General features: G+C 41.2%; 1 protein-coding gene and 1 long non-coding RNA gene across 2 annotated transcripts in view; one reads left to right on the top strand and one right to left on the bottom strand.

Annotated features, from left to right (window-relative positions):
• Positions 1 to 1,275: 1,275 nt before the first annotated feature.
• LOC113904218 lies at positions 1,276 to 5,975 on the top strand. The gene is made up of 2 exons (XR_003514448.1): positions 1,276 to 4,122; positions 5,622 to 5,975. It is a non-coding gene; the product is annotated as an uncharacterized LOC113904218 (long non-coding RNA).
• The window catches only part of MTFR1 (mitochondrial fission regulator 1), a 60,143-nt gene continuing 40,388 nt past the window's right edge, over positions 4,784 to 24,538 (bottom strand). Inside the window, exons 5-8 of the mRNA XM_027561083.1 lie at positions 10,646 to 10,881; positions 8,127 to 8,388; positions 7,319 to 7,487; positions 4,784 to 6,346 (exon numbers count right to left, since the gene is read on the bottom strand). Coding sequence (XP_027416884.1) covers positions 6,278 to 6,346; positions 7,319 to 7,487; positions 8,127 to 8,388; positions 10,646 to 10,881 — 736 coding nt within the window. The 3' untranslated portion in view covers positions 4,784 to 6,277. The remainder of the gene's footprint in view (positions 6,347 to 7,318; positions 7,488 to 8,126; positions 8,389 to 10,645; positions 10,882 to 24,538) is intronic.

Raw genomic sequence — 24,538 nt, 5'->3', positions numbered from 1 at the left:
CCTCAGCCGCAGGCGGCCTGGGCTCCGCCTGCCAGGCTATGCTTGCTGCTGCTTATCTGACTTGTGTTTGATGTTCAGAGGAATATCCTATTTCCATTCTCGAGGGAGAGACACCTGAGTGTGCTCCCGTTCCCTGCCTACGGGTAAGTAAACCCACGGCAAAGATATGTGTTGTTACATATATGTGGGACGAGCGTCGACAGCCCTGCTTCATAGCACCTGTGTATTCTTGAACATTGATTTTTCTAGAAAAATTTGAGGAAACAGTACAATAATTCAGAAAACTTGAGGAAATAGGAATTTAGAAGATCACATTTTTAAATAAGTATTATGGAAGGGAATGCAAAGTTCATATGAATTTTTAAGATAAAATGGGAGACTTCAAAGGAATTGTCGAGCACTGTAGCAGATTGCCGGGGCCCTGGGGCAACCTTTAGTGCTGGGGGCAGCACCTCTGCTATAGGCTCAAGGTCCTCAGAACATTTTGGTAAGCCTTAGCTTAACAAAACCAAACAAGCTGGTTCCTGGTCAGTACTTGTATTCTGTCAATGCGGTGCTTTATAATGATCTTCTTAATATAAAAGTAAAAAATGTGTTTTTAAATTTATTTAATTGGAGGCTAATCACAGCACTGTAGTGGTCTTTGCCATATGTTGCCTGGGGAATATATTTGTACTTTAGGTACAGGTTAGAGGTGCTAGTAACTCTGAAGATTCCTGTAATGGCCTCTCTTTCCAAAAAGCATTCTTAACTCTTAAAGGTTTCAACTTTAATTTTCACATCGGAGGTTCACAGTGTTTTCACGTGTACTGTTTTTTTAACGTGTAAATATTTTGTTTAAATCTTTTCCCAGTTAATGTCTCCTTCTTGGGCCAGTGACCGATGGCTAATACGCATTCAGTACTGTTTTTAAATAAACGTGATATTAATCACCATGCTATCAGCATATATTTGAAACACATAGTTGTCCAGATGCGTGCAGGACTTAGCCTGAGCCATTCCTTGTTGGCTGAGGATTTGCAGGCAACCTGTGTCTTCTGGAAGGCCCCCCGGTGGTCCCTGGTCTCCAGTGGGGGGTGGCCACTACTGGGAGTGGCCACGGGTGCAAACAGCTGTCTCCTCCACCTTCTTGTCTCTTGTGCTCAGCATTAGTGCAGTGGCTCAGTCGTGTCTGGCTCTGCAACCCCATGGACTGCAGCACTCCAGGCTTCCCTGTCCTTCACCAACTCCCAGAGCTTCCTCAAACTCATGTCCATTGGTGATGCCATCCAACCACCTCATCCTCTATCATCCCCTTCTCCTCCTGCCCTCAGTCTTTCCCAGCATCAGCCTTTTCTGATGAGTCAGTCATGTGCTCAGCATAGGACAGACTGGCATAAACTGTGCCATCAGTGAATGTTGAACAAATTATTATGAATAACCTGGTATCGTGTTTCCTTTTTAGCTGTCAGTCTATCACTATGCAGTTTTGTTGATACTAGTCTATGCTGCATCTGTGCCTACAGCACCCGAGCTCCTGCTGTGTGCTGGGCGCTGCACTGGATTTGGTACAGTGTTCAAATTGACAGAGCATGGCCCCCAACCTCAGAATGTTTGGGTGGCAGTGTGTGGAAAGCATCTGTTGTATGACATGGTGGGTTTCTGTCTTGTACAAAATGAATGGTTTCATTGGGTAATAATGAAAATGATACCATTTCTAGTAATTACTGAATGTTATTAACATCCATGACTGGTAAAATTAGTTTTCAAATTTGATTCTAAAATATGTTTTAGATGTTCAGTATGATACTTTTAGTAGAATTCTAGCTTTTATCACAGTATCTTTTTTTTTTTACTTTCATAGCGGTGTTAAATTGTCCTGAACCTATTTTAAAGTCTGGTAGGTTGTACGAGAAAGAGAACACCCATTTTTAATATTAGATTCTTTTTTAGTTCTAATTTAAAAGTGAAGCACAGCAAACTTACTAGGCTATTGCAAGTTTTACCAGTCCCATCAATAGTCTTGTGAAGAAAGTGCATCTTCTATTATGTTTAAGCCGTGTATTATTTGAGATTTTTTAGCATAAATTTGAAGTGTTTCTTTATTGTTGAGCCATAAAGCAGTGTCCCCAACCTTTTTGGCACCAGGAACCTGTTTCATGGAAGACAGTTTTTCCACGGACTGAGGTTGGTGGTGGTGGGGTTTCAGGATGATTCAAGTGCATAACATTTACCATGCACTTTATTATTACTACATCAGCTCCACCTCAGATCATCAGGTATTAGACCCCGGAGGTTGGGGACCCCTACTGTAAAGAATCAGGAGGGTGCATGATATCCCAAGGTGCTTTTTATCTTTTGAAGAAAGTATCATAAAGGAATATGATAAAATAACTAGCTGAACATTTGCAGAGTTTTAAAATTTCCATCTAAGAATCCTCACAGTACAGGGGTTAACTTTTTCCACAGTAGGGAATGGTCTCAGGTCACTGCGAGTTAACTGGAGCTTTATATTGAGTGAGGATTCGTGTTCATGAGACAGACTAATCACTTAAGTGTAGCTTTTTGCTGCACCTGCTTCTTGCCACTCCTGCTTCTCTTGCAGCCTCTTCTCTACCTTGGAGTGTCTGCTTGGAAAGGCAGTAAACATTTTTAAAGCATTGTCTTTATGGCTAGACAGACTAGGTTTAGTCTTCTGTCACCTCATCTTTTGAGTGGCTTTCTAACCTGTAAAATGTGTCTCAAAAATGTACTGACACATAGTTCAGGCCGAGTCATTGTCCTTATTCATTTCCTCATCGTATTTTGTATAACTGCTCATGGGTACAGCTGTTCCTTGTGACCTGCTTACTTGAGCTCTGAGTACTGAATGCACCCCTCTCTCTCCAGGTTTCTTGTTCAAATTCCCGAGGGACAACCTGGACCAACTCAGGAAGGCTGATCCTGGGCCCCCGACCAGCCTCTGCCTTAGCAGGGGCTCCCCTTGCAGAGGGCCGTCTGCTCTAGGTCGAGGTTAGAGATGCGACGGTCTCGCGTGCTGTCCACCCTCATTGAACACCAGGTTACATAGCAGCTTGCCGCTGCACCTGCTTCTCACCGTCTCTCGTCTTCTGATAGCAGGCGTGGCTGGCCAATGAAGAGGGACGGCTCTTAAGCCACGTGAGTGGAAAGCTGTTCATACCTCTAGTAAAATCGCTGTTGTGAAGCGTGTCTTTCTCCCCCAGATTAAGGCTTTTGCCAGCATGGAAGAGAACAGTTGGGAAGCGCGGGACTGCCCTGTAGCAGCCACAGCTGTTTGGGATGGAATGGGAGGCACTATATGGATCATCTTAATTACCTTCTTGATCATGTCTAAATTCCACCCATGTTACTCTCTCAGCTTTGCGGGAAGGAGCTCTCTGACCTGTCAAAGAGGCTGGAGAACCTCCCAGGGAAAAGAAGTCTGAGAAGCTCCAGCCAGAGGAACAGTAAGGTGTTCAGTCCTTACAAAGCAGACTAAGGACAGCAGTCTCAGGGAAATATCTAAGATTTCTGGATCCTTCCTTAGGTATGCTGTTTTTATTTCTTATCCTCAAGTGATTGCTCTGGTATCAATGAAGAACTACCCTGCTTACAAGATTGATAAGGAAAAACTAAAACGAATGTTAAGAAACAGGCTCAGTGGAGTAGCACAGAATACTGACTCCAGGATGAGAAGAGGAGACAGGACTCAGGAGAGGCTGAAGATCGTGGGGAAGACTGACGGTAACAGGCAGTGACAATAATGCTGGCTAAAACTAAGTGCCTCCTCCTGCCTGGCAATCCCAGAGCTGTTGCTGCTGGGTTCACGCCTGAAAGTTTAAACTTTTATCTGCCAGATCTAGCCCACAGAAAGAACTTACGTTTTCAGAGGAGTTACTAGACGATGGTTTTTCCAGCTGTGTGTTTCCAGTAGTTGTTACCTCGTGTTTCCTTCCTTCCCCACCAAGATGCAGACTCGCAGGAATTCACACAGCAAGAGGATGGGATGCTTCTGCAGAAGGGCCTGCGACTGGGCAGACAACCAGGACTGAAGACTGAGACCTACCCCTCCACCCTGGCCCGCACACACGGACCTTGTCTCCTAGGAGAAAACTGTCTGCTGGGAACCTTGTGTAAAATAATGTAAGAACTTACTTAGTACTCTGCTATTCATAGAATGTGTTCAGAATGCTGCTTTTAATCCTCATAATTTCCTGAACTGAGCATTATTCCCATTTTAAAAACAGATGTGCCTGGGCCAGGATCACATATACATATCGTGTTTTAACTCCCAAGTCCAGGGCTCTTTGACTCACATTATATATACAGGTGACTCCTGAACACGGGTCCACATATACGTGGACTTCTTTCAGTATTAACACAGTACCTGTATTTACATTTATAGATTTTAAGTACGGAGGGAAGCTTGCATTTGACCAGAGGTCACAAAGTGTGGTCTCAGAAACTAAAGGTTTGAGCCTTGAGTCTTTCCCAGCTGTTCCAGGTTCCTACCCACGCTTGGGTGAGTTGTCAGTTCTTTTGCTGTTGAGGCAGAAATAGCAGTATGGTCTAGGGTAGGTGGAGAGAGAGTCCCAGAGGTGGGTTCTAGGCTCGAGAACCCTGAAGAAACTCACACACCTCTTTCTGTTTTAATGCTGAAGATGAATGAAAAAGGTGACATTTTAAGCAGTGTATTTCCACTTGGAAAATGCAGAAAGCAAATTATTTTAAAGTTGCATGTACAACACAGAAGAAGTTTACCTACTGTGGAAGAAAAAGCAAAAGCATTTATATAGGCATGATGGTCCAAGGAAAAGAAAAGTTGCTTTATTTCAAAACAGTAAATTCCTGATTTTGGAGCACTGGCTAAAAATTCAATTACTGATACAAATATAAATATTTCTTAGGTCAAAATAAGTATATCAGGTGAATTTCCTGAATTTATTTTAAAGGCAGAATTTTTAAACCATAGAAAACAATTAGAAACAATGTATGTCAACAACATGTGTAAAATTAAGCCACAGTTCAAATTTAAGCTAAACAGCCAAACCATGAAAATTACCTCAACTAGTATTAGCTGCTATCGTTTAGAACATTGCACATCATTTCAATAACTTAAAAGTGAATGTATCTTCTTCATATCTCCTAATCGCCCTGGGAAGTGGAACTTTTTCCCCGACTAGATTTAAATAATAAGTCCAACTATTTACTCATGGTAGGAGATTCTGGATAACTATAGCTGAGTTTAACAGAAATAATATAGAAAATCATGAAGATACATGAAGCATTTAGAAATGACGACTTCCTTTGAAGTCCTAGATGAGAAAGGAGGGCCTCCACTTCCTGACAGCACCTACGGGTTATGCTGCTACATGGTGGAACTCAGCAGAACAGCGGTCTGACTGACCCATGATAAGCAACTTACAGGAAATTCTGTCGCCTATTCAGTGTTTAATAGACAAGTATTTATTAAAAAAATTTTTTTAACTCCATCATGCTGACATTTCCATAAGTGTTAACTTAGCAACAAGTCATCTTTATTAAACTGAAAGAAAAAGATGGTACATTCTACTTTTACTTTAAAAGACATTTAATTCAATAGTTTGATTGCTCACTATTGAAAACTACATTTTCTTCCTCAGAACTGGGCGGCACTGAGGTGGAAACAGTTTTCATGATCCTTGACTTCCCCTTAAAGGAAAGTATTACGGAATTTCAGCAGCGAACATCATCTGGTTTCTACTCAAACCCCACCTCCAAGAAAACGTGAGAGAAAATCTAAAAGTTCTGTTCAAGGCAAGAAGAAATCCAAACGCAAACATTTTACTCCAACAATTTGGATATACCAGCTGCTCCATTGCTGGGTAGGAATGATTATCAGCAGCCTTGTCACTGCCATCGCTAAATCTTATATCCTGTTGTATATCCAAATACATGCACATAAAATGTGTACAGATAAATTAGTGTTCATTAAAAACTCACATCTATAAAATGTCCTTCCTTTGTTCTGAAATCTATGTACTGTTTTCCAGACTGGAAACCTAAACATCTTGGCTACACATTAAAAACATGCTGGAATGTACATACGCTATGGAAACTTCAGAACTGACCTTCTCTTAAAAGCAAACAAACCTAGAGTGCTTTTGTTACAGCATCATCCTCTAATGAGACCTAAAAGGAGACCACTAAGTTCTAAATTCAGGTATTTACCAAACAAACAGTGTTGATATCTACTAGCTGAACAGCCCTAATAAACGAACAGCTGAACTTCAGATAGTCTTTCTCAGCTCTTTGTCTATTAGGAAGTTGAAGCATTTTCAATTAAAGCCTTCATTTTTCCAGTAGACTTCAACATGTGTGGACCAAACTAGAAAAGAAACAAAAAAGATACAGGTTCATGTAACAGCAATGATAGCCCCCTCCCAACCATGGACCACAAGGTATGTTCATGAAAAGCCAAGCAGCCCGATAGTATTAAAATCATTATGTTTATAACAACCTGTCAATTCACATCAACAGTGAGAAAGATAGCAAAATTACTCCCTATCAAACTGTAGTCATCATTGCAAGACCCTAGCTTAGTCCAATTTTACTTCTTTTAATAAAAGAAGGAAGATACAGAGTTTCCTCTTCAGTGTCTAGGGTTTCAAAGATGCTAGAATTTCTAGGATATCTACTTCTCTGGCATAGATAAACTCATCTCCCCAGTGACAGTAACCTGAGGAAAGTTAAAGTGAAGTCGCTCAGTCGTGTCCGACTCTTTGCGACTTCCATGGAATTTTCCAGGCAAGAATACTGGAGTGGGCTGCCATTTCCTTCTCCAGAGGATCTTCCCAACCCAGGGACTGAACCCGGGTCTCCCGCATTGCAGTCAGGCGCTTTACCATCTGAGCTACCTGAGGAAAGGGAAGGTCTAAATTAATATTTAAGAGCTTTCATTAAGTCTGCTCAGTCTCCACCGCTGCAGGGCCCACAGCCTGCAAGGCCCTGGTCAGATTTATTTCCCCTTTATAAGAATTTCATAGGTGCCCTAAGAGAATGACCTTTCCTTTCTACATCACAACATTTACACTATCCTTAGATGTAAATTTTATTGTCATGATTTTCACTTCATTGTGCTTCAATATAAACAAACAGCATGGGAAATTTAACATAGGAGATACCCAGGGTTAGCTTTTACTTACAGAAGAGCATCAAGAGGGAAGCAGTCTAGCTGGCGTTAAGGACTAATTCCTACAGCGCGTCCTTTTGCATCTTGCAGACGACCAGCTGAGTGTCTTGTGCAGCAGTGGCCTGGACCACAGGCTGCACTAAGGAGAGAGGTCTGCCCAGTACTCACCAACACTCTCTCGGAGGTGGCCTCTGATTCAGACTTTTGGATTCCTTTCTCAGCTTCACCTTGACTATCGCTTCGATACCGATAAGCAAACTTCTTTTTCAGCGCCTCTGCTATGAGGGCAGCAGGGTCAGCAGCATCTGCCGGCTTGGGCTTTGTGTCTTGTTCTGACCTTAGAGAAGTGACGAGAAATCAAGGGGGCATTGTGGTGCTGACAGCATGGCTCTAGCAGCAAAGACACCCAATAGAGACACTGACGCAGTGAGGTGGGAGCCCTAGATTTATGGCCTCACAAAACAGCACAGAGGTACCCAGGGAATAGCTCCTGTAAGGAGCAGAGACTGCAGGCTCCTTCAGGGCAGTCAGGGTTCCCTCCTCCACAAGCCTGGGCCCTACCCTAGCAGGCACACAGCACAGCCTGAGGGGAGAATGACTGCACAGTAACAAGGCTTCAGAGGCAATGGGGGAGAAATGAGAGTGGCCTGCGGGTGTTTGTCCTGCTCTCAGTTAACTGCATACAAGAGCTCCTGGAGGCTTATCTTTTTTAAATTAAAAACCCAAGAGCTATTCCAGTAGTCATGCTATAAAACAAAGTTCTCAAGAAGCTTGGTGTATGTGTGTGCTCAGTCGTGTCTGATTGACTCTATGTGACCCTATGGTCTGTAGCCTGCCAGGCTCCTCTGTCCATGGGATTCTCCAGGGAAGAATACTGGAGTGGGTTGCCACTTCCTCCTCCAAAGCAGCTTAGCAGTTGCTTATAAAAGGCATAGGAAACCAAGGGAAGTGGGCGAGAAGGCAGATGTCTCCTCACCTTTTTACCGATCGCAGTTTCACGCTGTTCATGTCTTTCAGGATCTCCAGCATGTTGGGCAGGTCTGTTTTCTTTGGACTGTTCTTGACCGGGGTCTTCCCAGCAGAGGCGTTTCTCCGTCTTCGCTCTTTTATCAGATCAATAGCAGAAGTGCTCTGCTGGAGCCCCGGGGAGGGGAGGGGAGGCGGAGGGGGTGGCAGTGGGGGCGCTGGCGGGACGGAGGGTGCTGCTGCGGCGGCAGGCCTGGTGGATTCTACGTCACCTACAGAAATGAGGGGCAATCAGTTTAATCCTGGTGGTAAGAGGCAAATAAAATATTTTAAAAGTAGAGTTATGTTAAGGACTTTATACCTGAAAGCAGTAACCTTAAAAAGAATCTCAGTCATAAGTAAAAAGGAAGTTTCAGTTACTTGCTTGGAATCTAAATGCCTGAATTTCAGTCAACGGTATCATTTAATCCGTCTCCAGATGGAAATGTTCCATTTAACTTAACAGGGTGCTTTTGTGATATCAAATGTTCAGGTCTGACTGCTTCACGCTGTGCAGCTACTTCTAGCTGAAACAGCATCTGGACTGCACACAGAACTGCCTCCAGTAGGTAGTCTGACAGTTTAGTACTAGAGTAAATAGCTGTCGGATACCTCTGTGGTTCATTTTAAGTGTATTTACATAGAAGGTAAGCATGAACTATGCTATGCTATGCTAAGTCACTTCAGTCGTGTCCGACTCTGTGCGACCCCTTAGACGGCAGCCCACCAGGCTCCCCTGTCCCTGGGATTCTCCAGGCAAGAACACTGGAGTGGGTTGCCATTTCCTTCTCCAGTGCATGAAAGTGAAAAGTGAAAGTGAAGTCGCTCAGTCATGTCCGACTCTTAGCAACCCCATGGACTTCAGCCTAACAGGCTCCTCCGTCCATGGGATTTTCCAGGCAAGAGTACTGGAGTGGGGTGCCATTGCCTTCTCCAAAGCATGAACTAGAGAATGTAAACTGACCAGAATGAGTTAAAAGAAGTTTTAGATTTATTGAAAAAAATTGAGAGAAAAAAAAAAATTACAGTTAATTCCCCAAAAGAATAAGTAACTAAGAGTTACAGTGGTTCTAAAATAAGGACCTAAAAATCCATCTTTCTGCAATAACTAGAGATTAGAGAGTTGTTTGGGTGCGAACTATATTGATTAGTTTATTCAAGGGAGTTGGGTTGTAGATAGAACATCTAACAGACTTTCCTAGTCTGCCAGAAGAGGGAGGTAAAGCCAAAGAGAAATTTATCAGTAACTTATAGGTTAAACAGAAAAGGGCAGGACTTTGGGTTTTCAAAAGTCACCTGTAGATTTCACTGAAGTAACACCAGGTGCCTGGAGTACATTCACCCTGCCCATCGTGGCCTGACCCAGGTTTGAGGAGGTTTCCGTGTAGGTTACATTAAACTATAGGACCACAAGCTAAGTGACTCAGAGGTGGAATAACTATCCTTTACCCTTCAGAGCTGTCTTATACTGAATCTCGTCAAGACTCAGGAACACTAGGAAAACCACCACTGCTTGCCAGCAGATTAATAAACTAGGATTTCAAGGCTATGGTTTTTTCTCCAGTGACAACGCAACAAAAATAAAAGCAACACTATTAGACCAGAGTCAGAGGCCCTGAATTCAGTTTCCACTCTGGGCAAGAGGGAGAGAAATGAATATTGAACAGCTACTTTGCACTAAAGATACTATATATAGTTTCCACATTTACTCCCACAGTAACTCCACAACATAAGTAACTACTATCCCAGTTACAGAGCTTTATGCTTGCCTCAGGACACATAGGTAACTAAACACACTCAACTCTCTCCGGGCTGTTTTGCAGTTACCTCCTCCAGTCTGATGTGAATGGTGCCATTATCACAGACAGTGAAGCTCCCACAGCAGACACATGAGCAGTGTTCACCTTTATCAGTGGATGTATATTTTGTGTTTCCAAAAATACACTCATCATCCTCTGACAGTATTAAGATTGTTCAAAACAAACGAAAACCTCTTAAACTTGCCTGGGTCCTGTACCGGACCATGCAGGGGACAGGCCCCTAGTTTTCTAGCAAGCCCAACAGCTGTTATTAATTCACTTCTTTTTAAATTTTTAATTGTACTATAGTTTATTTATAATGTGTTAGTTTCACGTGTGTAGCATACTGATTGAGTTATATATATGTATGCATACTGGGGCTTTGCAGGTGGCTCAGTAGGTAAAGAATCCGCCTGCAGTGCAGGAGACACAGGTTCGATTCCTGGGTTGAGAAGATCCCCTGGAAGAGGACATGGTAACCCACTCCAGTATTCCTGCCTGGAGAATCCCATGGACAGAGAGGAACCTAGAGGGCTACAGTCCATGGGGTTGCAGAGAGTTGGACACGACTAGAGAGACAGAGCCCACAAATATATATATTATATATATATATAATTTTTTTCCCAAGTGAGTGGTATTCCCCCCGCCCCCCGCCCGCATTTGCTGGCTGACAACTGGAGGACTCACAGACCTGCACTGAGGTTCTGCTGTTCCTGGAGGGTCACGATCTTGGCAATCTGAGCTTTGAGGGCAGCAAGCTCACTTTCAAGGGCACAGATCTTCTGCAGCGCTTCCTCATTGGCCAGCGTCGAGGTCTGCAGCGGAGGCTCTTCTGGAGACAGGGTGGGTAAGGATGGCTGCCTGCTGTGGGGCTTCTCAAAGAAAGGAAGATCATCCTGAAGGGTTGGCCTTGACCGGACCTCTATCCTGCAAGGACAGAAGTTGGCTGTCACAGGCTTTGAGAGGGCTATGAAAAATTGTCACTTCAAAGTTAATCAGAACATAGCAGAAGAGAACATCTGAGAGCCACTTTTCAGGCTGACCTTACATAAAACCCCTGCTGTAAGTTTCAAGACAACAAAGCACTTGTCAACCTGAAGCAGATCCACACCAGGCCAGCTTTCTTGTTGCCATCATTCTTAATTTTTATCTCTACATTTTATATTCAAGCCCATACTATCAGGAGGCATCACAGGTTCCAGCAGTGTCTTTGCTAACTCTTGTTTTGGTGGCCTGAACTAAGATGATGCAACTTTTAATGCTCTTAAAGATGGTAAACTAATTGGTTATAAATGACAACCAAAGCAGTAGTCCATTAACTCTTCCTCAAGGTCTTTTTTTTCCACATTTCCATGTCAGTGTTTTCCATATGTGATAAAATATACCAAACTATAAGACATACTGTAACAATATGAGCCAAACTACAGCATTAGACACTAAAAAGGAGTGGTAGGGGGTGGGGGGGGGATAATTGAACTCATGCAGTAATTATATAGATGGTCTGATTTTCACTTAAAGGTATTCTAATATGCACTGCACTGAAGCTCCATATGGAAGTCTTCTGGGGTTGAGAACAACATTCAGATTTCTTTTCAACTGTCAATTTGTGTATTTATCCATTTCCTACTATTTTCTACAATTAGGTTTTTCTGGCCTCTAAGCCCTTTTCTCTTTTTTCTTCCTCTGGCTTTACTGAGGAATCACTGACAAATACTGTATGTATATAAATACTGTACAGCATGATAATCTGATCATGTGTATACACTCTGAAATAATCGCCACACCCAAGTACATCCCAATTTCCCTCACAGTCTCATGTGGCCATGTGACTGTGAGTTTTGGCTAACCGGACTGTAAGCCACCTGGGAAAGCTGCTTGGAGGGCAATGACTTGGTTCCACAAGAAAAGAAGGCCTTTCATCTCTAGCCCCACCCGTTATTCCTCCTCTCCTGAGAGCCGTGAGTCACCAAGCCCAGAAGCTAATGCTGATGGGAGAGCCACAGCTGAGGATGCCCAAGAGCCTGGCGGGTGGTTCCTGGGCACACAGTGGAGCCACTGGCAGCTTCAGACTGTCTACTCGGGGGTTTCTGACTTGAGAGGAAAATAAACTTCCATCACCATTATTTTGGACTTCTCTGTTAAATGTAGTCAAAATCCTCTTGTAACATTCACCAACGTTATATCCTATTTTAAAATAGTTCCTTTAACTGTATATTGCTATTTTTTGCTTGAGAAATGAAACAATTCATTCTTCCTTGTGTTTGAATAAGTAAATTCTTGGACCTTTAGCATTTGGTATTTTGCACTAAATTCAGGTGGTTTTCTTCATACCTAATCTTGATTATACCCTGTTAAACTATCACATATACAGGATGGTTGCAAATTGTTTTTTATAGTATTTTTTACAATATTATTAAAAATATTTGGAGAATAAATGTCCTAGTTACTACCTAGCCCTACTTTAGCTTACCTGGTAATCAACTTTAATAATACTAACCTTGTTCACTTTCATTTGGCATATTTTTGGGGTAGGGAAATATATTTGGCTTGCAAAAAGCTTTAATTACCATTTCCTTTCTAAGCCCTACACTGGGAAGAAACAGGTGATAAAATGTTTAAAAAAGTAATGATTGCTAAGTCACTTCAGTCGTGTCCGACTCTGTGCGACCCCAGAGACCGCAGCCCACCTGGCTCCGCCGTCCCCGGGACTCTCCAGGCAAGAAAACTGGAGTGGGTTGCCATTTCCTTCTCCAATGCATGAAAGCGAAAAGTGAAAGTGAAGTCGCTCAGTCGTGTCCAACTCCTAGCGACCCCATGGACCGCAGCCCACCAGGCTCCTCTGTCCATGGGATTCTCCAGGCAAGAGTACTGGAGTGGGGTGCCATAAACAAACATAAAAAATTTAAAAGAAACAATACCAATGCTCTGATTAAATACATTAATAGGTTCTTTGAAAGATTATAGAGATTAGATGCAAGCATTCTAATCAACCTGCATTAAGAAAATAATTTGACATTAAATTTTTAAAAAATCATTGTGGCTTTTTGTTGACCCGAAAATTCTGATTTCTACCTACCTTTCATAAAGAAGGTCAGATTTTGTTAACCATCTCTATACAGTAAATTACAAGAAGATACAAATTATTCTGTCTACTGAGTGAAGTTTTTTAGGGGGAGGATACTTAGAGTAATTTCATTTAATCAGTACAATGTCAAATACTCTAATATACTTCAACTATATTCTTGACAACTCGTTAATGTTTTTAATAAAACATTTTAAAACTTTTAAAATACTATTTTAAAAATACTACTTCTTGAAATAACTAAGGAAACCATTGATAGATAGGATATTGGCAAAGATATAATTTTAGTCTTCAGAACAGATGTGAGTAAAACATGGAAATCTCAAATACAAAAGTATCATACTTGTTCAAAACAACAGTGGAGAAATAGGGAAGACTAGTAGGAATAGAGACTGTGAGTTTAAAGCAGGAAATCAGAAGCAGAGTGTTCTCAGAACAGAGGACAGCCAGCCCTGCCACAGGCATCGGGGCGGCATACCCGAAGGGGTGCAAGTGGATGAAAGTGAACAGGAGACAGAGCGCGCCTGCAGGGGAAGACTCAAGTCTACCCTTGACCATCTCCCATGAAAGTTATATTCTGCTTTGTTTATTAAAACTTACCTAAATGAATGAACATTTTATTGGGAGTGGAAGTGAGGATGATGGTTTGTTTTCACATTATGTATGAGTGCAGAGATTTCATAAAGTCTGTATCATAATAGCAAACAGAGATAAATTTTGAATGCCAGAATCTTGAGTACTACATTAAGCAAAAAAATGTTGTAATAGCTTTTTTCAGGAACTAGTAGTCACTTTAGTAGTGAATATACTCTCCTAGATCACAGGACCCAAAAGTATTACATGCTTTTCAGTTTGTTTGAAAATGTTACCATTCAAGTAAGCCAATCGTCAAATCCCACGAACATTTCAATACCCAGAACTGGAACCAGATAACATGACAATTTGGATTAAGAGAGCAACTACAAGGCAAAACAGTTTCCTTTACGATGTCTTCTGGGCAAGATACAATCAGAGAGAATTAAATACTGAAAAGCAAAGGACAGTGTTTAAGAAAAACAAGCATCTACCTCTCCCAGTAAAATTTCTACAGATGAATTTAATCCTTCTGTTTCTCCATCTACTAGAACTAAGGGTAAGCACTTATTAATCTTGAAAACTAGTGTGGCAGGCTGAAAGAAAAAAAGTTTAGGACCTTTAGGAAGAATATTTAAGTAACAGTGTCAGATCATCTATATTTTATGTGTCTATACTATTTTTATAACTTTGGTATACTCTCTACATTTATATTGTGAAATACTGTCAACAGCTATAGATTCAGACAAAATAATTCTAGGAAATGTGGAAGTTTAAGTGTGGATTTTTAGACGCTAAAAAAAGTAAATAATCCTGAAATGATCATATCCTCTTGAAGACACAGGAAGATTCGACATACAGAGAAGCCTGAAAACCAAAGACATAAAAAATAAAAAGTTACTCTGTAATATTCTTGTGTATGAAAAACCTTAGGTTTTATGAAAATTCTGACAAGTCCCTGACTTTAAAATTATAAACACACACACCTTTTTCCTACAGATATGTTTTATAAGACAGTCGACAAATAACTCATTCTCAGAACCAATCTGTTTTGCCATCCTTCAGAGGAGAAGGCTATTAAGAAATACCGAGGAAAAAGTAATTCAAACTAAGAAACTAAGGGTTTTTTAAGCTCTACTAATCAAAGAAAATTCTCAATTAAATATAATGTACCTCTAGGATCCTTTCCCCTTATCTAGCAGTGAAAGCTCAGAATCTGAGATTTTTTCAAATTAACCCAGTGGTATTCCCCAGGTGACTTTACTGAGCCTCCCTCACTATTTTGAGAGAACAGTATAGAAAAGTACAAAAACATACTCTTCTGTCAACAGGATACAGGGGGTAGGGTGGGGAAGCTGACATTTTAGTTCACTGAAAACACACAGTTGGGTAGAAAGAAAACAGTATTTTCCAAGTGAGCATATAGTTGGAAGACAACTAGATCTATCTAAAAAAAAAGCAACTGGACCAGGGAAATTATTTCAAAGGAAGTAATCCATGAAAGGACTTACAGTGGAGGACAGGCATGACTACTGTGGGGCTACAGACAGATGACTCAGTTTAGTTCAGTCACTCAGTCGTGTCTGACTCTTTTTGAAACCGTGAACCACAGCTCTCCAGGCCTCCCTGTTCATCACCAACTCCCCGAGTTCACCCAAACCCATGTCCATTGAGTTGGTGATGGCACCCAACCATCTCATCCTCTGTCGTCCCCATCTCCTCCTGCCCTCAATCTTTCCCAGCATTGGGGTCTTTTCCAATAAGTCAGCTCTTCGCATCAGGTGGCCAAAGTATTGGAGTTTCAGCTTCAACATCAGTCCTTCCTATGAACACCCAGGACTGATCTCCTCTAGGATGGACTGGTTGGATCTCCTTGCAGTCCTAGGGACTCTCAAGAGTCTTCTCCAACACCACAGTTCAAAAGCATCAATTCTTCAGCTCTCAGCTTGCTTTATAGTCCAGCTCTCACATTCATACATGACTACTGGAAAAACCATAGCCTTGACTAGACGGACCTTTGTTGGCAAAGTAATGTCTCTGCTTTTCAATATGCTATCTAGGTTGGTCACAACTTTCCTTCCAAGGAGTAAGCGTCTTTGAATTTCATGACCGCAATCACCATCTGCAGTGATTTTGGAGCCCAGAAAAATAAAGTCAGCCACTGTTTCCCCATCTGTTTGCCATGAAGTAATGGGACCAGATACCATGATCTTGGTTTTCTGAATGTTGAGCTTTAAGCCAACTTTTTCACTTTCCTCTTTCACTTTCATCAAGAGGCTCTTTAGTTCTTCACTTTCTGCCATACGGATGGTACCATCTGCATATCTGAGGTTACTGTTTCTCCCAGCAATCTTGATTCCCGCTTGTGCTTCTTCCAGCCCAGCGTTTCTCATGATGTACTCTGCATATAAGTTAAATAAGCAGGGTGACAATATACAGCCCTGACGTACTCCTTTTCCTATTTGGAACCAGTCTGTTGTTCCATGTCCAGTTCTAACTTGCTTCCTGACCTGAATACAGGTTTCTCAAAAGGCAGGTCAGGTGGTCTGGTATTCCCATCTCATTCAGAATTTTCCATAGTTTGTGGTGATCCACACAGTCAAAAGCTCTGGCATAGTCAATAAAGCAGAAATAGATGTTTTTCTGGAACTCTTTTCCTTTTTTCCATGATCCAGCAGATGTTGGCAATTTGATCTCTGGTTCCTCTGCCTTTTCTAAAACCAGCTTAAACATCTGGAAGTTCATGGTTCACATATTGCTGAAGCCTGGCTTGGAGAATTATGAGCATTACTTTACTAGCGTGTGAGATGCATGCAATTGTGCGGTAGTTTGAGCATTCTTTGGCATTGCCTTTTTTGGGATTGGAATGAAAACTGACCTTTTCCAGTCCTGTGGCCACTGCTGAGTTTTCCAAATTTGCTGACATACTGAGTGCAGCACTTTCACAGCATCATCTTTTAGGATCTAAAATAGCTCAACTGGAATTCCATCACCTCCACTAGCTTTGTTCATAGTGATGCTTCCTAAGGCCCACTTGACTTCACATTCCAGGATATCTGGCTCTAGGTGAGTGATCACACCATCGTGATTATCTGGGTCATAAAGATCTTTTTTGTACAGTTCTTCTGTGTATTCTTGCCACCTCTTCTTGTTATCTTCTGCTTCTGTTCGGTCCATACCATTTCTGTCCTTTATTGTGCCCATCTTTGCATGAAAAGTTCCCTTGCTATCTCTAATTTTCTTGAAGAGATCGCTAGTCTTTCCCATTCTATTGTTTTCCTCTATTTCTTTGCATTGATTGCTGAGGAAGGCCTTCTTATCTCTCCTTGCTATTCTTTGGAAGTCTGCATTCAGATGTGTATATCTTTCCTTTTCTCTTTTGCTTTTTGCTTCTGTTCTTACTAGACAGATGACTTCTCACTAGACAGATGACTAGTGGGATTTAACACCTATTCTTGATTCTGTTCAACAAAATCCTCTTGTTTTGTATTTTAAAAGCTAGATCTTCCTATAAGTGATATTTAGCAGAAATTACCCTTGACCACAGTACTTTATTGATATATATTAATTAATTGTTAATGACTAGTACCAAATAATTTCATATTGTTCATGAACAGTATGAAAAGACAAAAAGATGACACTAGAAGATGAACCCTCCAGGTAGGTAGATGGCCAATATTCTACTGGGAAAGAGCAGAGAAATAGTTCCAGAAAGAAGGAAGTGGCAGGCCCAAAGCAGAAACAACACTCAGGTGTGGATGTGTCTGGTGGTATAAAAGTCAAGTCCTATGCTATAAAGAATAATACTGCATAGAAATCTGGAATGTTAGGTCCACGAATCAAGGTAAATTGGACGTGGTCAAGCAGGAGATAGCAAGAGTGAACATCGACCTTTTAGGAATCAGTGAACAAAAATGGACAGGAATGAGTGAATTTAATTCAGATGACCATTGTATCTACTACTGTGGGGGCAAGAATCCCTTAGAAGAAACACAGTACCCCTAAAGTCAACAAGAGAGTCTGAAATGCAGTACTTAGGCACAATCTCAAAAACAATAGAATGATCTCAGTTCGTTTCCAAGGCAAATCATCCAACATCACAGTAATCCAAGTCTATGCCCCAACCACTAATGTTGAAGAAGTTGAAGTATGTAGATCTATGAAGATCTACAAGACCTTCTAGAAAAATGGAAGTGTTGGTCACTCAGTCACGTTCAACTCTTTGTGACCCAATGACTGTAGCCCACCGGGCTCCCCTCCATGGGATTCTTGAGGCAAGTATAGTGGAGTGGTTTGCCATTCCCTTCTTCAGTAGATTTTCTCAACCCAGGGAAACCTGGGTCTCCCACTTTGCAGGCAGATTCTTTACCATCTGAGCCACCAGGGAAGCCCTGGTACAAGACCGTCTAGAACATCAAAAAAGATGTCCTTTTCATCACAGGGGATTGGAATGCAAAAGTAGTAAGTCAAGGAATACCTGGAGTAACAGGCAAGTTTGGTCTTAAAGTATAAATTTAAGCAGTGCAAAGGTTAACAGTTTTGCCAAGAGATATGCACTGGTCATAGCAAACACCCTTTTCCAACAACACAAGAGATGATTCTACATACAGACATCACTGGATAGTCAACACCAAAATCTGATCATATTTTTTGCAGTGGAAGATGGAGAAGCACTATCCAGTTAGCAAAAACAAGACGTGGAGCTGACTGTGACTCAGATCATCAGCTCCTTATTGAAAAATTCAGGCTTATATTGAAGTAAGTAAGTAAAACTACGAGGCTATTCAGGTGTGACCTAAATCAAATCCCTTATGATTATACAATGGAGGTGTATAGATTATACAGATTACAGATTCAAGGGATGAGATTATAGATATACAGATTCAAGGGATGAGATCTCATAGAGTGCCTGAAGAACTATGGACGGATGTTTGTAACACTCTACAGGAGGTGGTGGCCAAAACCATTCCCAAGAAAGAAATGCACAAAGGCCAAGTGGTTGTCTGAGGGGGCCTTAAAAATAGCTGAGAAAAGAAGCAAAAGCCAAAAGAGAAAGGGAAAGATACACCCAACTGAATGCAGAATTCCAGAGAATAGCAAGGGGAGATAAGAAAGCCTTCTTCTTAACAATGCAAAGAAATAGAGGAAAACAATAGAATGGGAAAGACTAGCGATCTCTTCAAGAAAATTAGAGATACCAAGGGAACATTTCATGCAAAGATGGGCACAATAAAGGACAGAAATGGGATGGATGGAACAGAAGCAGAAGATATCAAGAAGAGGTGGCAAGAATACACAGAAGAACTATACAATGAATATCTTAATGACCCAGATAACCATAACGGTGTGGTCACTCACCTAGAGCCAAATATCCTGGAATGTGAAGTCAAGTGGGCCTGAGGAAGCATTACTAAAAACAAAGCTAGTAAAGGTGATGGAATTTCAGCTGAGCTATTTAAAATTCTATAAAACGATGCTGTTGAAGTGCTGCACTCAATACAGTAAATTTGGGAAATTCAGCAGTGGCCACAGGACTGGAAAAGGTCAGTTTTCATTCTAATCCCAAAGAAAGGCAATGCCAAAGAATGTTGAAACTATTGCACAACTGTACTCATTTCACATGCTAGCAAAGTAATGCTCAAAATCTTCCTGGTCAGGCTCCAAAAGTATGTGAACCTAGAACTTCCAGATGTGTAAGCTGGTTTTAGAAAAGGCAGAGGAACCAGAGATCAAATTGCCAACATCCATTGTATCGTAGAAAAAGCAACGGAATTCCAAAAAGAGACCTACTACTGTTTCATTGACTATGCTAAAGTCTTTGACTGTGTAGACCACAACAAACAGGAAAATTCTTAAAGAGATGGGAATACGAGACCACCTTTCCTGCCTCCTGAGAAACCTGTATGCATGTCTAGAAGCAACAGTTAGAACCCAACATGAAACAACGGACTGGTTCAAAATTAGGAAAGGACTATGTCAAGGCTGTATATTGTCACCCTGCTTTTTAAACTTATATACAGAGTACATCATGTGAAATGCAGTGCTGGATGAAGCACAAGCTGGAGTTGAGATTGCCGGGAGAAATATAACGACCTCAGATATGCAGATGACACCACTCTAATGGGAGAAAGCGAAGAGAAACTAAGAGCTTCAGTGAAGAGTAACTAAGAGCTTCTTGATGAAGTTGAAAGAGGAGAGTGAAAAAGTTGGCTTAAAACTCAACATTCAAAAAATGAAGATCATGGCATCCAATCTCATCACTTCATGGCAAATAGATGGGGAAAATGTGGTAACAGTGACAGACTACTTTCTTGGGCTCCAAAATCACTGCAGATGGTGACTGCAGCCACAAAATTAAAAGATGCTTGCTCCTTCAAAGAAAAGCTATGACAAACCTAGACAGCATATTAAAAAAGCAGAGCTATCACTTTGCCAACAAAGGTCCATCTAGTCAAAGCTGTGGTTTTTCCAGTAGTCATGTACCGATGTGAGAGTTGGACCATAAAGGCGGAGCGCCAAAGAATTGATGCTTTCGAATCATGGTGCTGCACTCTAGAGAGTCTGTTGAACAGCAAGCAGATCAAACCAGTCAATCCTAAAGAAAATAAACCTTGAATATTCACTGGAAAGACTGATGCTGAAGCTCCAATACTCTGGTCACCTGATGCAAAGAGCCAACTCATTAGAAAAGACTCTAATGCTGGGAAAGATTGAAGGCAGGAGGAGAAGGGGACGACAGAGGACAAGATGGTTGGATGGCATCACCAACTCGATGAACCTGAGTTTGAGCAAACGCTGGGGAATAGTGAAGGACAGGGAAGACTGGCCCTGCCTCAGCTCATGGGGTCACAAAGAGTTGGACACGCTTAGCAACCGAACACCAACCAAATAATTAAGATTAAGATGGGAATGAATAACATCTGCTGTCCGTTGTGCTGTGAGTGGGAAACTACCTTGCTCTGAACCATTATGTCCCCTGGCCTACATTCTCACTATGGAGCTTCAGAGCAAGCCAGCCTGCTTGCCTGCCTTTGGAGTCTTGTTACCCCACTATCGTCCTCTGAGGTCAGGATTCTTCCCCAATACTGCTTTAAAAAGAACAGCACATTCCATTTTATACTTGATATCATTAGCCAAAGTCTTCAGTCTCACTTTATTCACTATTTTTATGTCAGGTTTTTGTAAATATGTTCCTCTCAGTCATTGGATTAAAAACATTCTGGTAATGTATTAAGAAGAGCTACCTCAAATACTTTCAAATCATGTGAATCTATAATTTTTTTGTTTAATACATACTTAGTTTGATACAAATGTGGGCAATCAGATACAACTGGAAATTAACATTAATAAAGAATGAACAAACTGAAATTAACCTTGAAACATTTAGCCCAGGGAGAAAACATGCAAACGATGGGACCAACAAGGGCTTAATTTCCAAAATGTGCAAACAGCTCATACAACTCAACAACAAAAACACAAGGCAATTAAAAAACAGGCAGAAGGGACTTCCTGGTGGTCCCTGGCTAAGACCCCATGCTCCCAACTCAGGGGACCTGGGTTTGATCCCTGGTCAAGGAACTAAATCCCACGTGCTGCAACTAATCCCTGGCTATTATATAAAATTTTAAAAAGGGGGGGTGGGGAGCAGAAGACCTACATAGACATTTCTTCAAAGAGGACAGACAGATGGCAAACAGGCACATGGAAAGTGTTCAACATTGCTTATTATCATCGGAGAAATGCAAACCAAAACTACAATGAGATACCATCTCACTTGGGTCAAAATGGCCATCATTAAAAAAAGTACAAATACCAAATGCTGGCAAGGGTGTGGAGAAAAGGGAACCCTCCTGCACTGTTGTTGGAAATGTCAATTGGTGCAGCTACTATGGAAAAGGATATGGAAGGTTCCTTAAAAAACTAAAAATAGTTACCATATAATCCAGCAATCCTACTCACGGGCATATATCCAGACAAAACTATAATCCAAAAAGATACATGCACCTCAATGTTCATAGCAGCACTATTTACAATAGCTACATGAAAACAATGTAAATGCCAACAGACAAATGGATAAAGAACATATGGTACATATATACAATGGAATCCTACTCAGCCATCAAAAAAAATGATATAATGCCACTTGCAGCGATGTGAATGGACCTGGAGATTATCATACTAAGTGAGGTAAGTCAGAAAGAGAAAGACAAATACATGATACCACTTAAACACTGAATCTGAAAGATAACACAAATGAACTTATCTATGAAACAGAAACAGAGAACAGACCTGCAGTTGTCAGGTGGGAGAGGGATTAAGGAATGAATGGAGTGAGAATTTGGAATTAGCAGATGGCAACCATTATACATTATAGGATGACTTCCCTGGTGGCTCAGACAGTAAAAGCGTCTGCCTACAATGTGGGAGACCCGGGTTGGATCCCTGGGTCAGGAAGATCCCCTGGAGAAGGAGATGGCAACCCACTCCAGTACTCTTGCCTGGAAAAATCCCATGGGTGGAGGAGCCTGGTAGGCTACAGTCCATGGGGTCGCTAAGAGTCAGACACAACAGTGATTTCACTTCACTTCATACCTAGGATGAATAAACAACAAGGTCCTACTGTATACCACAGGGAACTGTATTCAATATCCTGGTACTAACCATAATGAAAAAGAATATAAAAAACAATGTATTTATATGTATAACTGAATCACTTCACTGTATAGCAGAAGTTGGACAGCAAAGAGATCAAACCAGTCAATCCTAAAGGAAATCAACCCTGAATATTCACTGGAAGGACTGACTGCTGAAGTTCAAACTCCAATACTTTGGCCACCTGATGGAAAGAGCTGATTCACTGGAAAAGACCCTGATGCTGGGAAACACTGAAGGCAAAAGGAGAAGAGGGTGGCAGAGGATGAGATGGTTAGATAGCATCACCAACTCAATGGACTTAGTTTGAGCACGACAGGGAAGCCTGGTGTGCTGCAGTCAATGCAATTACAAAGAGTTGAACATGACTCTGAATGAACAACAATTAAAAAATAAAATTTACAACTGCTGTACTCCAAAAGCAATCAGAAACTTGATAACAATGCCTATGATGTCTGCGAGAAGCCACAGAGATTATAGTCTTTAATTTCATCACACAGAGAACAAATGTTATGCTGTGTGTCTATGTCCAAAGACCACACAGTCTCCAGAAAGTATTAGTATCAAAGAGAACAACTTAATTATCTGAGAAAGATGATCAGTTATATTGACTCTTTCTAAGAATCTCAATGCTTCTTATAAAAATGAAGATTTCTTTTCAATTATGAGGCTAGTCTTTTAATTCAAAGGGAAATGAAAATGTGTAAAGAGAGAAAAAAGATTTGCATAGTACGTGTCACTGTGCTATAAGTTTTCTCATGTTGTCTTTCAAAATTCTCTCAATGTAGGTATTAGCACTTTCAATTTAGAGGTGAAAGACTCAAGTTCAAATTATTTAGGAAAAAAAATTCAATTATGCAATAACTCACGCTTATGCCATTTTCCCAGAGAGAGAATACCCTAACACTGTAACCAACTGTTAAAGAAATGCCATCAACATAAATTTCAAGGGAGAAATAATTATATACTGAACAGCTTTGACTTTCATATAAATGTGAGAGGCAGAGAAACACTCAAATGGCTATATATGAATCTTAGAGGTACTCTATTTCATGTTTTTAAGTTAAGTTATAAGTTTAAGCTATAAAGCTCCCATAGAAATGCAGTTAATATCAAAGTGACAGATGAAAAAAAACTCAAACGGCCTGGTAAAAGGATCAGCATTAAGTAATTGTCAAGACAAAGTAAAATTCCATCAGCTCTCATCCTTCTATTTTATCCTACTGATTAAAATACATTCTATGGTAAATTTGCTATTTCATCAATCTGTAAAAAACACTTGATCTGGTATATGAAACTGACCAAATAGAGCTTCCTCAAAGCTCCCTTCTGTGGGAAGATGGTGAGACTTTGTCAGCCTATTTATTAGGATATCAGCTTCCTGATAGCTCAGTTGGTAAAGAATCCACCTGCAATGCAGGAAACCCTGGTTCGATTACTGGGTCAGGAAGAGCCCCTGGAGACGGGATAAGCTACCCACTCCAGTATTCTGGCCTGGAGAATTCCATGGACTCTATAGTCCATGGGGTTGCAAAGATCTGGACACAACTGAGTGAGTTTCTTTTCAGCCACAGGAAAATAACAGTACCTTCCCCCAGACATCCAGATTTATACACATGAAGCGCCAATACTTTGGCCACCTGATACAAAGAGCTGACTCTAGAAAAGACCCTGATGCTAGGAAAGATTGAAGGCAGGAAAAGGGGACAACAGAGGATGAGATGGTTGGATGGCATCACCAACTCAAAGGACATGAGTTTGAAGAAGCTCTGGGAGATGGTGAAGGACAGGGAAACTTGGCGTGCTACAGTCCATGGGGTTGCAAAGAGTCGGACACGACTGAGAGACTGAAAACAGTAACAACGATAGTTAATCACAACTGATGCAAAAAGTGATACAGCACCACACTGCAAAAGAAAGTCCACCCACTTTTCCTACTCATGTGGGCCACGTCGCTAACCTTGGAAGTCTGGGACCACTTCCCACCTATGTGTCTACTTCCTCCTCCAGGCAGATCCAACTGGATCTTCTCTGTTTCCTTCTCACTTTGTTCACAATCAGATGATCTTTGCCTAGAATACTGCCAGGCACCTTTTCAAAGATCCTTTAGCCAGTTACTCTCAACATCACAGACAGAATCCATTATCCAGATCCATTATACCAACTCAATTACTCTACAACCACAATCCCCATAATAGCTACCCTATAATGTCACATCAAGTACAAACATGACATTTGTGTTAAAAGCCCTTTAGAGACTTATCTTGAGGAAGATGG

This window comes from Bos indicus x Bos taurus, chromosome 14 (genome assembly GCF_003369695.1).
Source record: "Bos indicus x Bos taurus breed Angus x Brahman F1 hybrid chromosome 14, Bos_hybrid_MaternalHap_v2.0, whole genome shotgun sequence".
NCBI lineage: Eukaryota > Metazoa > Chordata > Mammalia > Artiodactyla > Bovidae > Bos > Bos indicus x Bos taurus.
The sequence above is the reverse complement of the archived record's forward strand: the minus strand, read 5'-3'. Positions and strand labels throughout refer to the sequence as shown.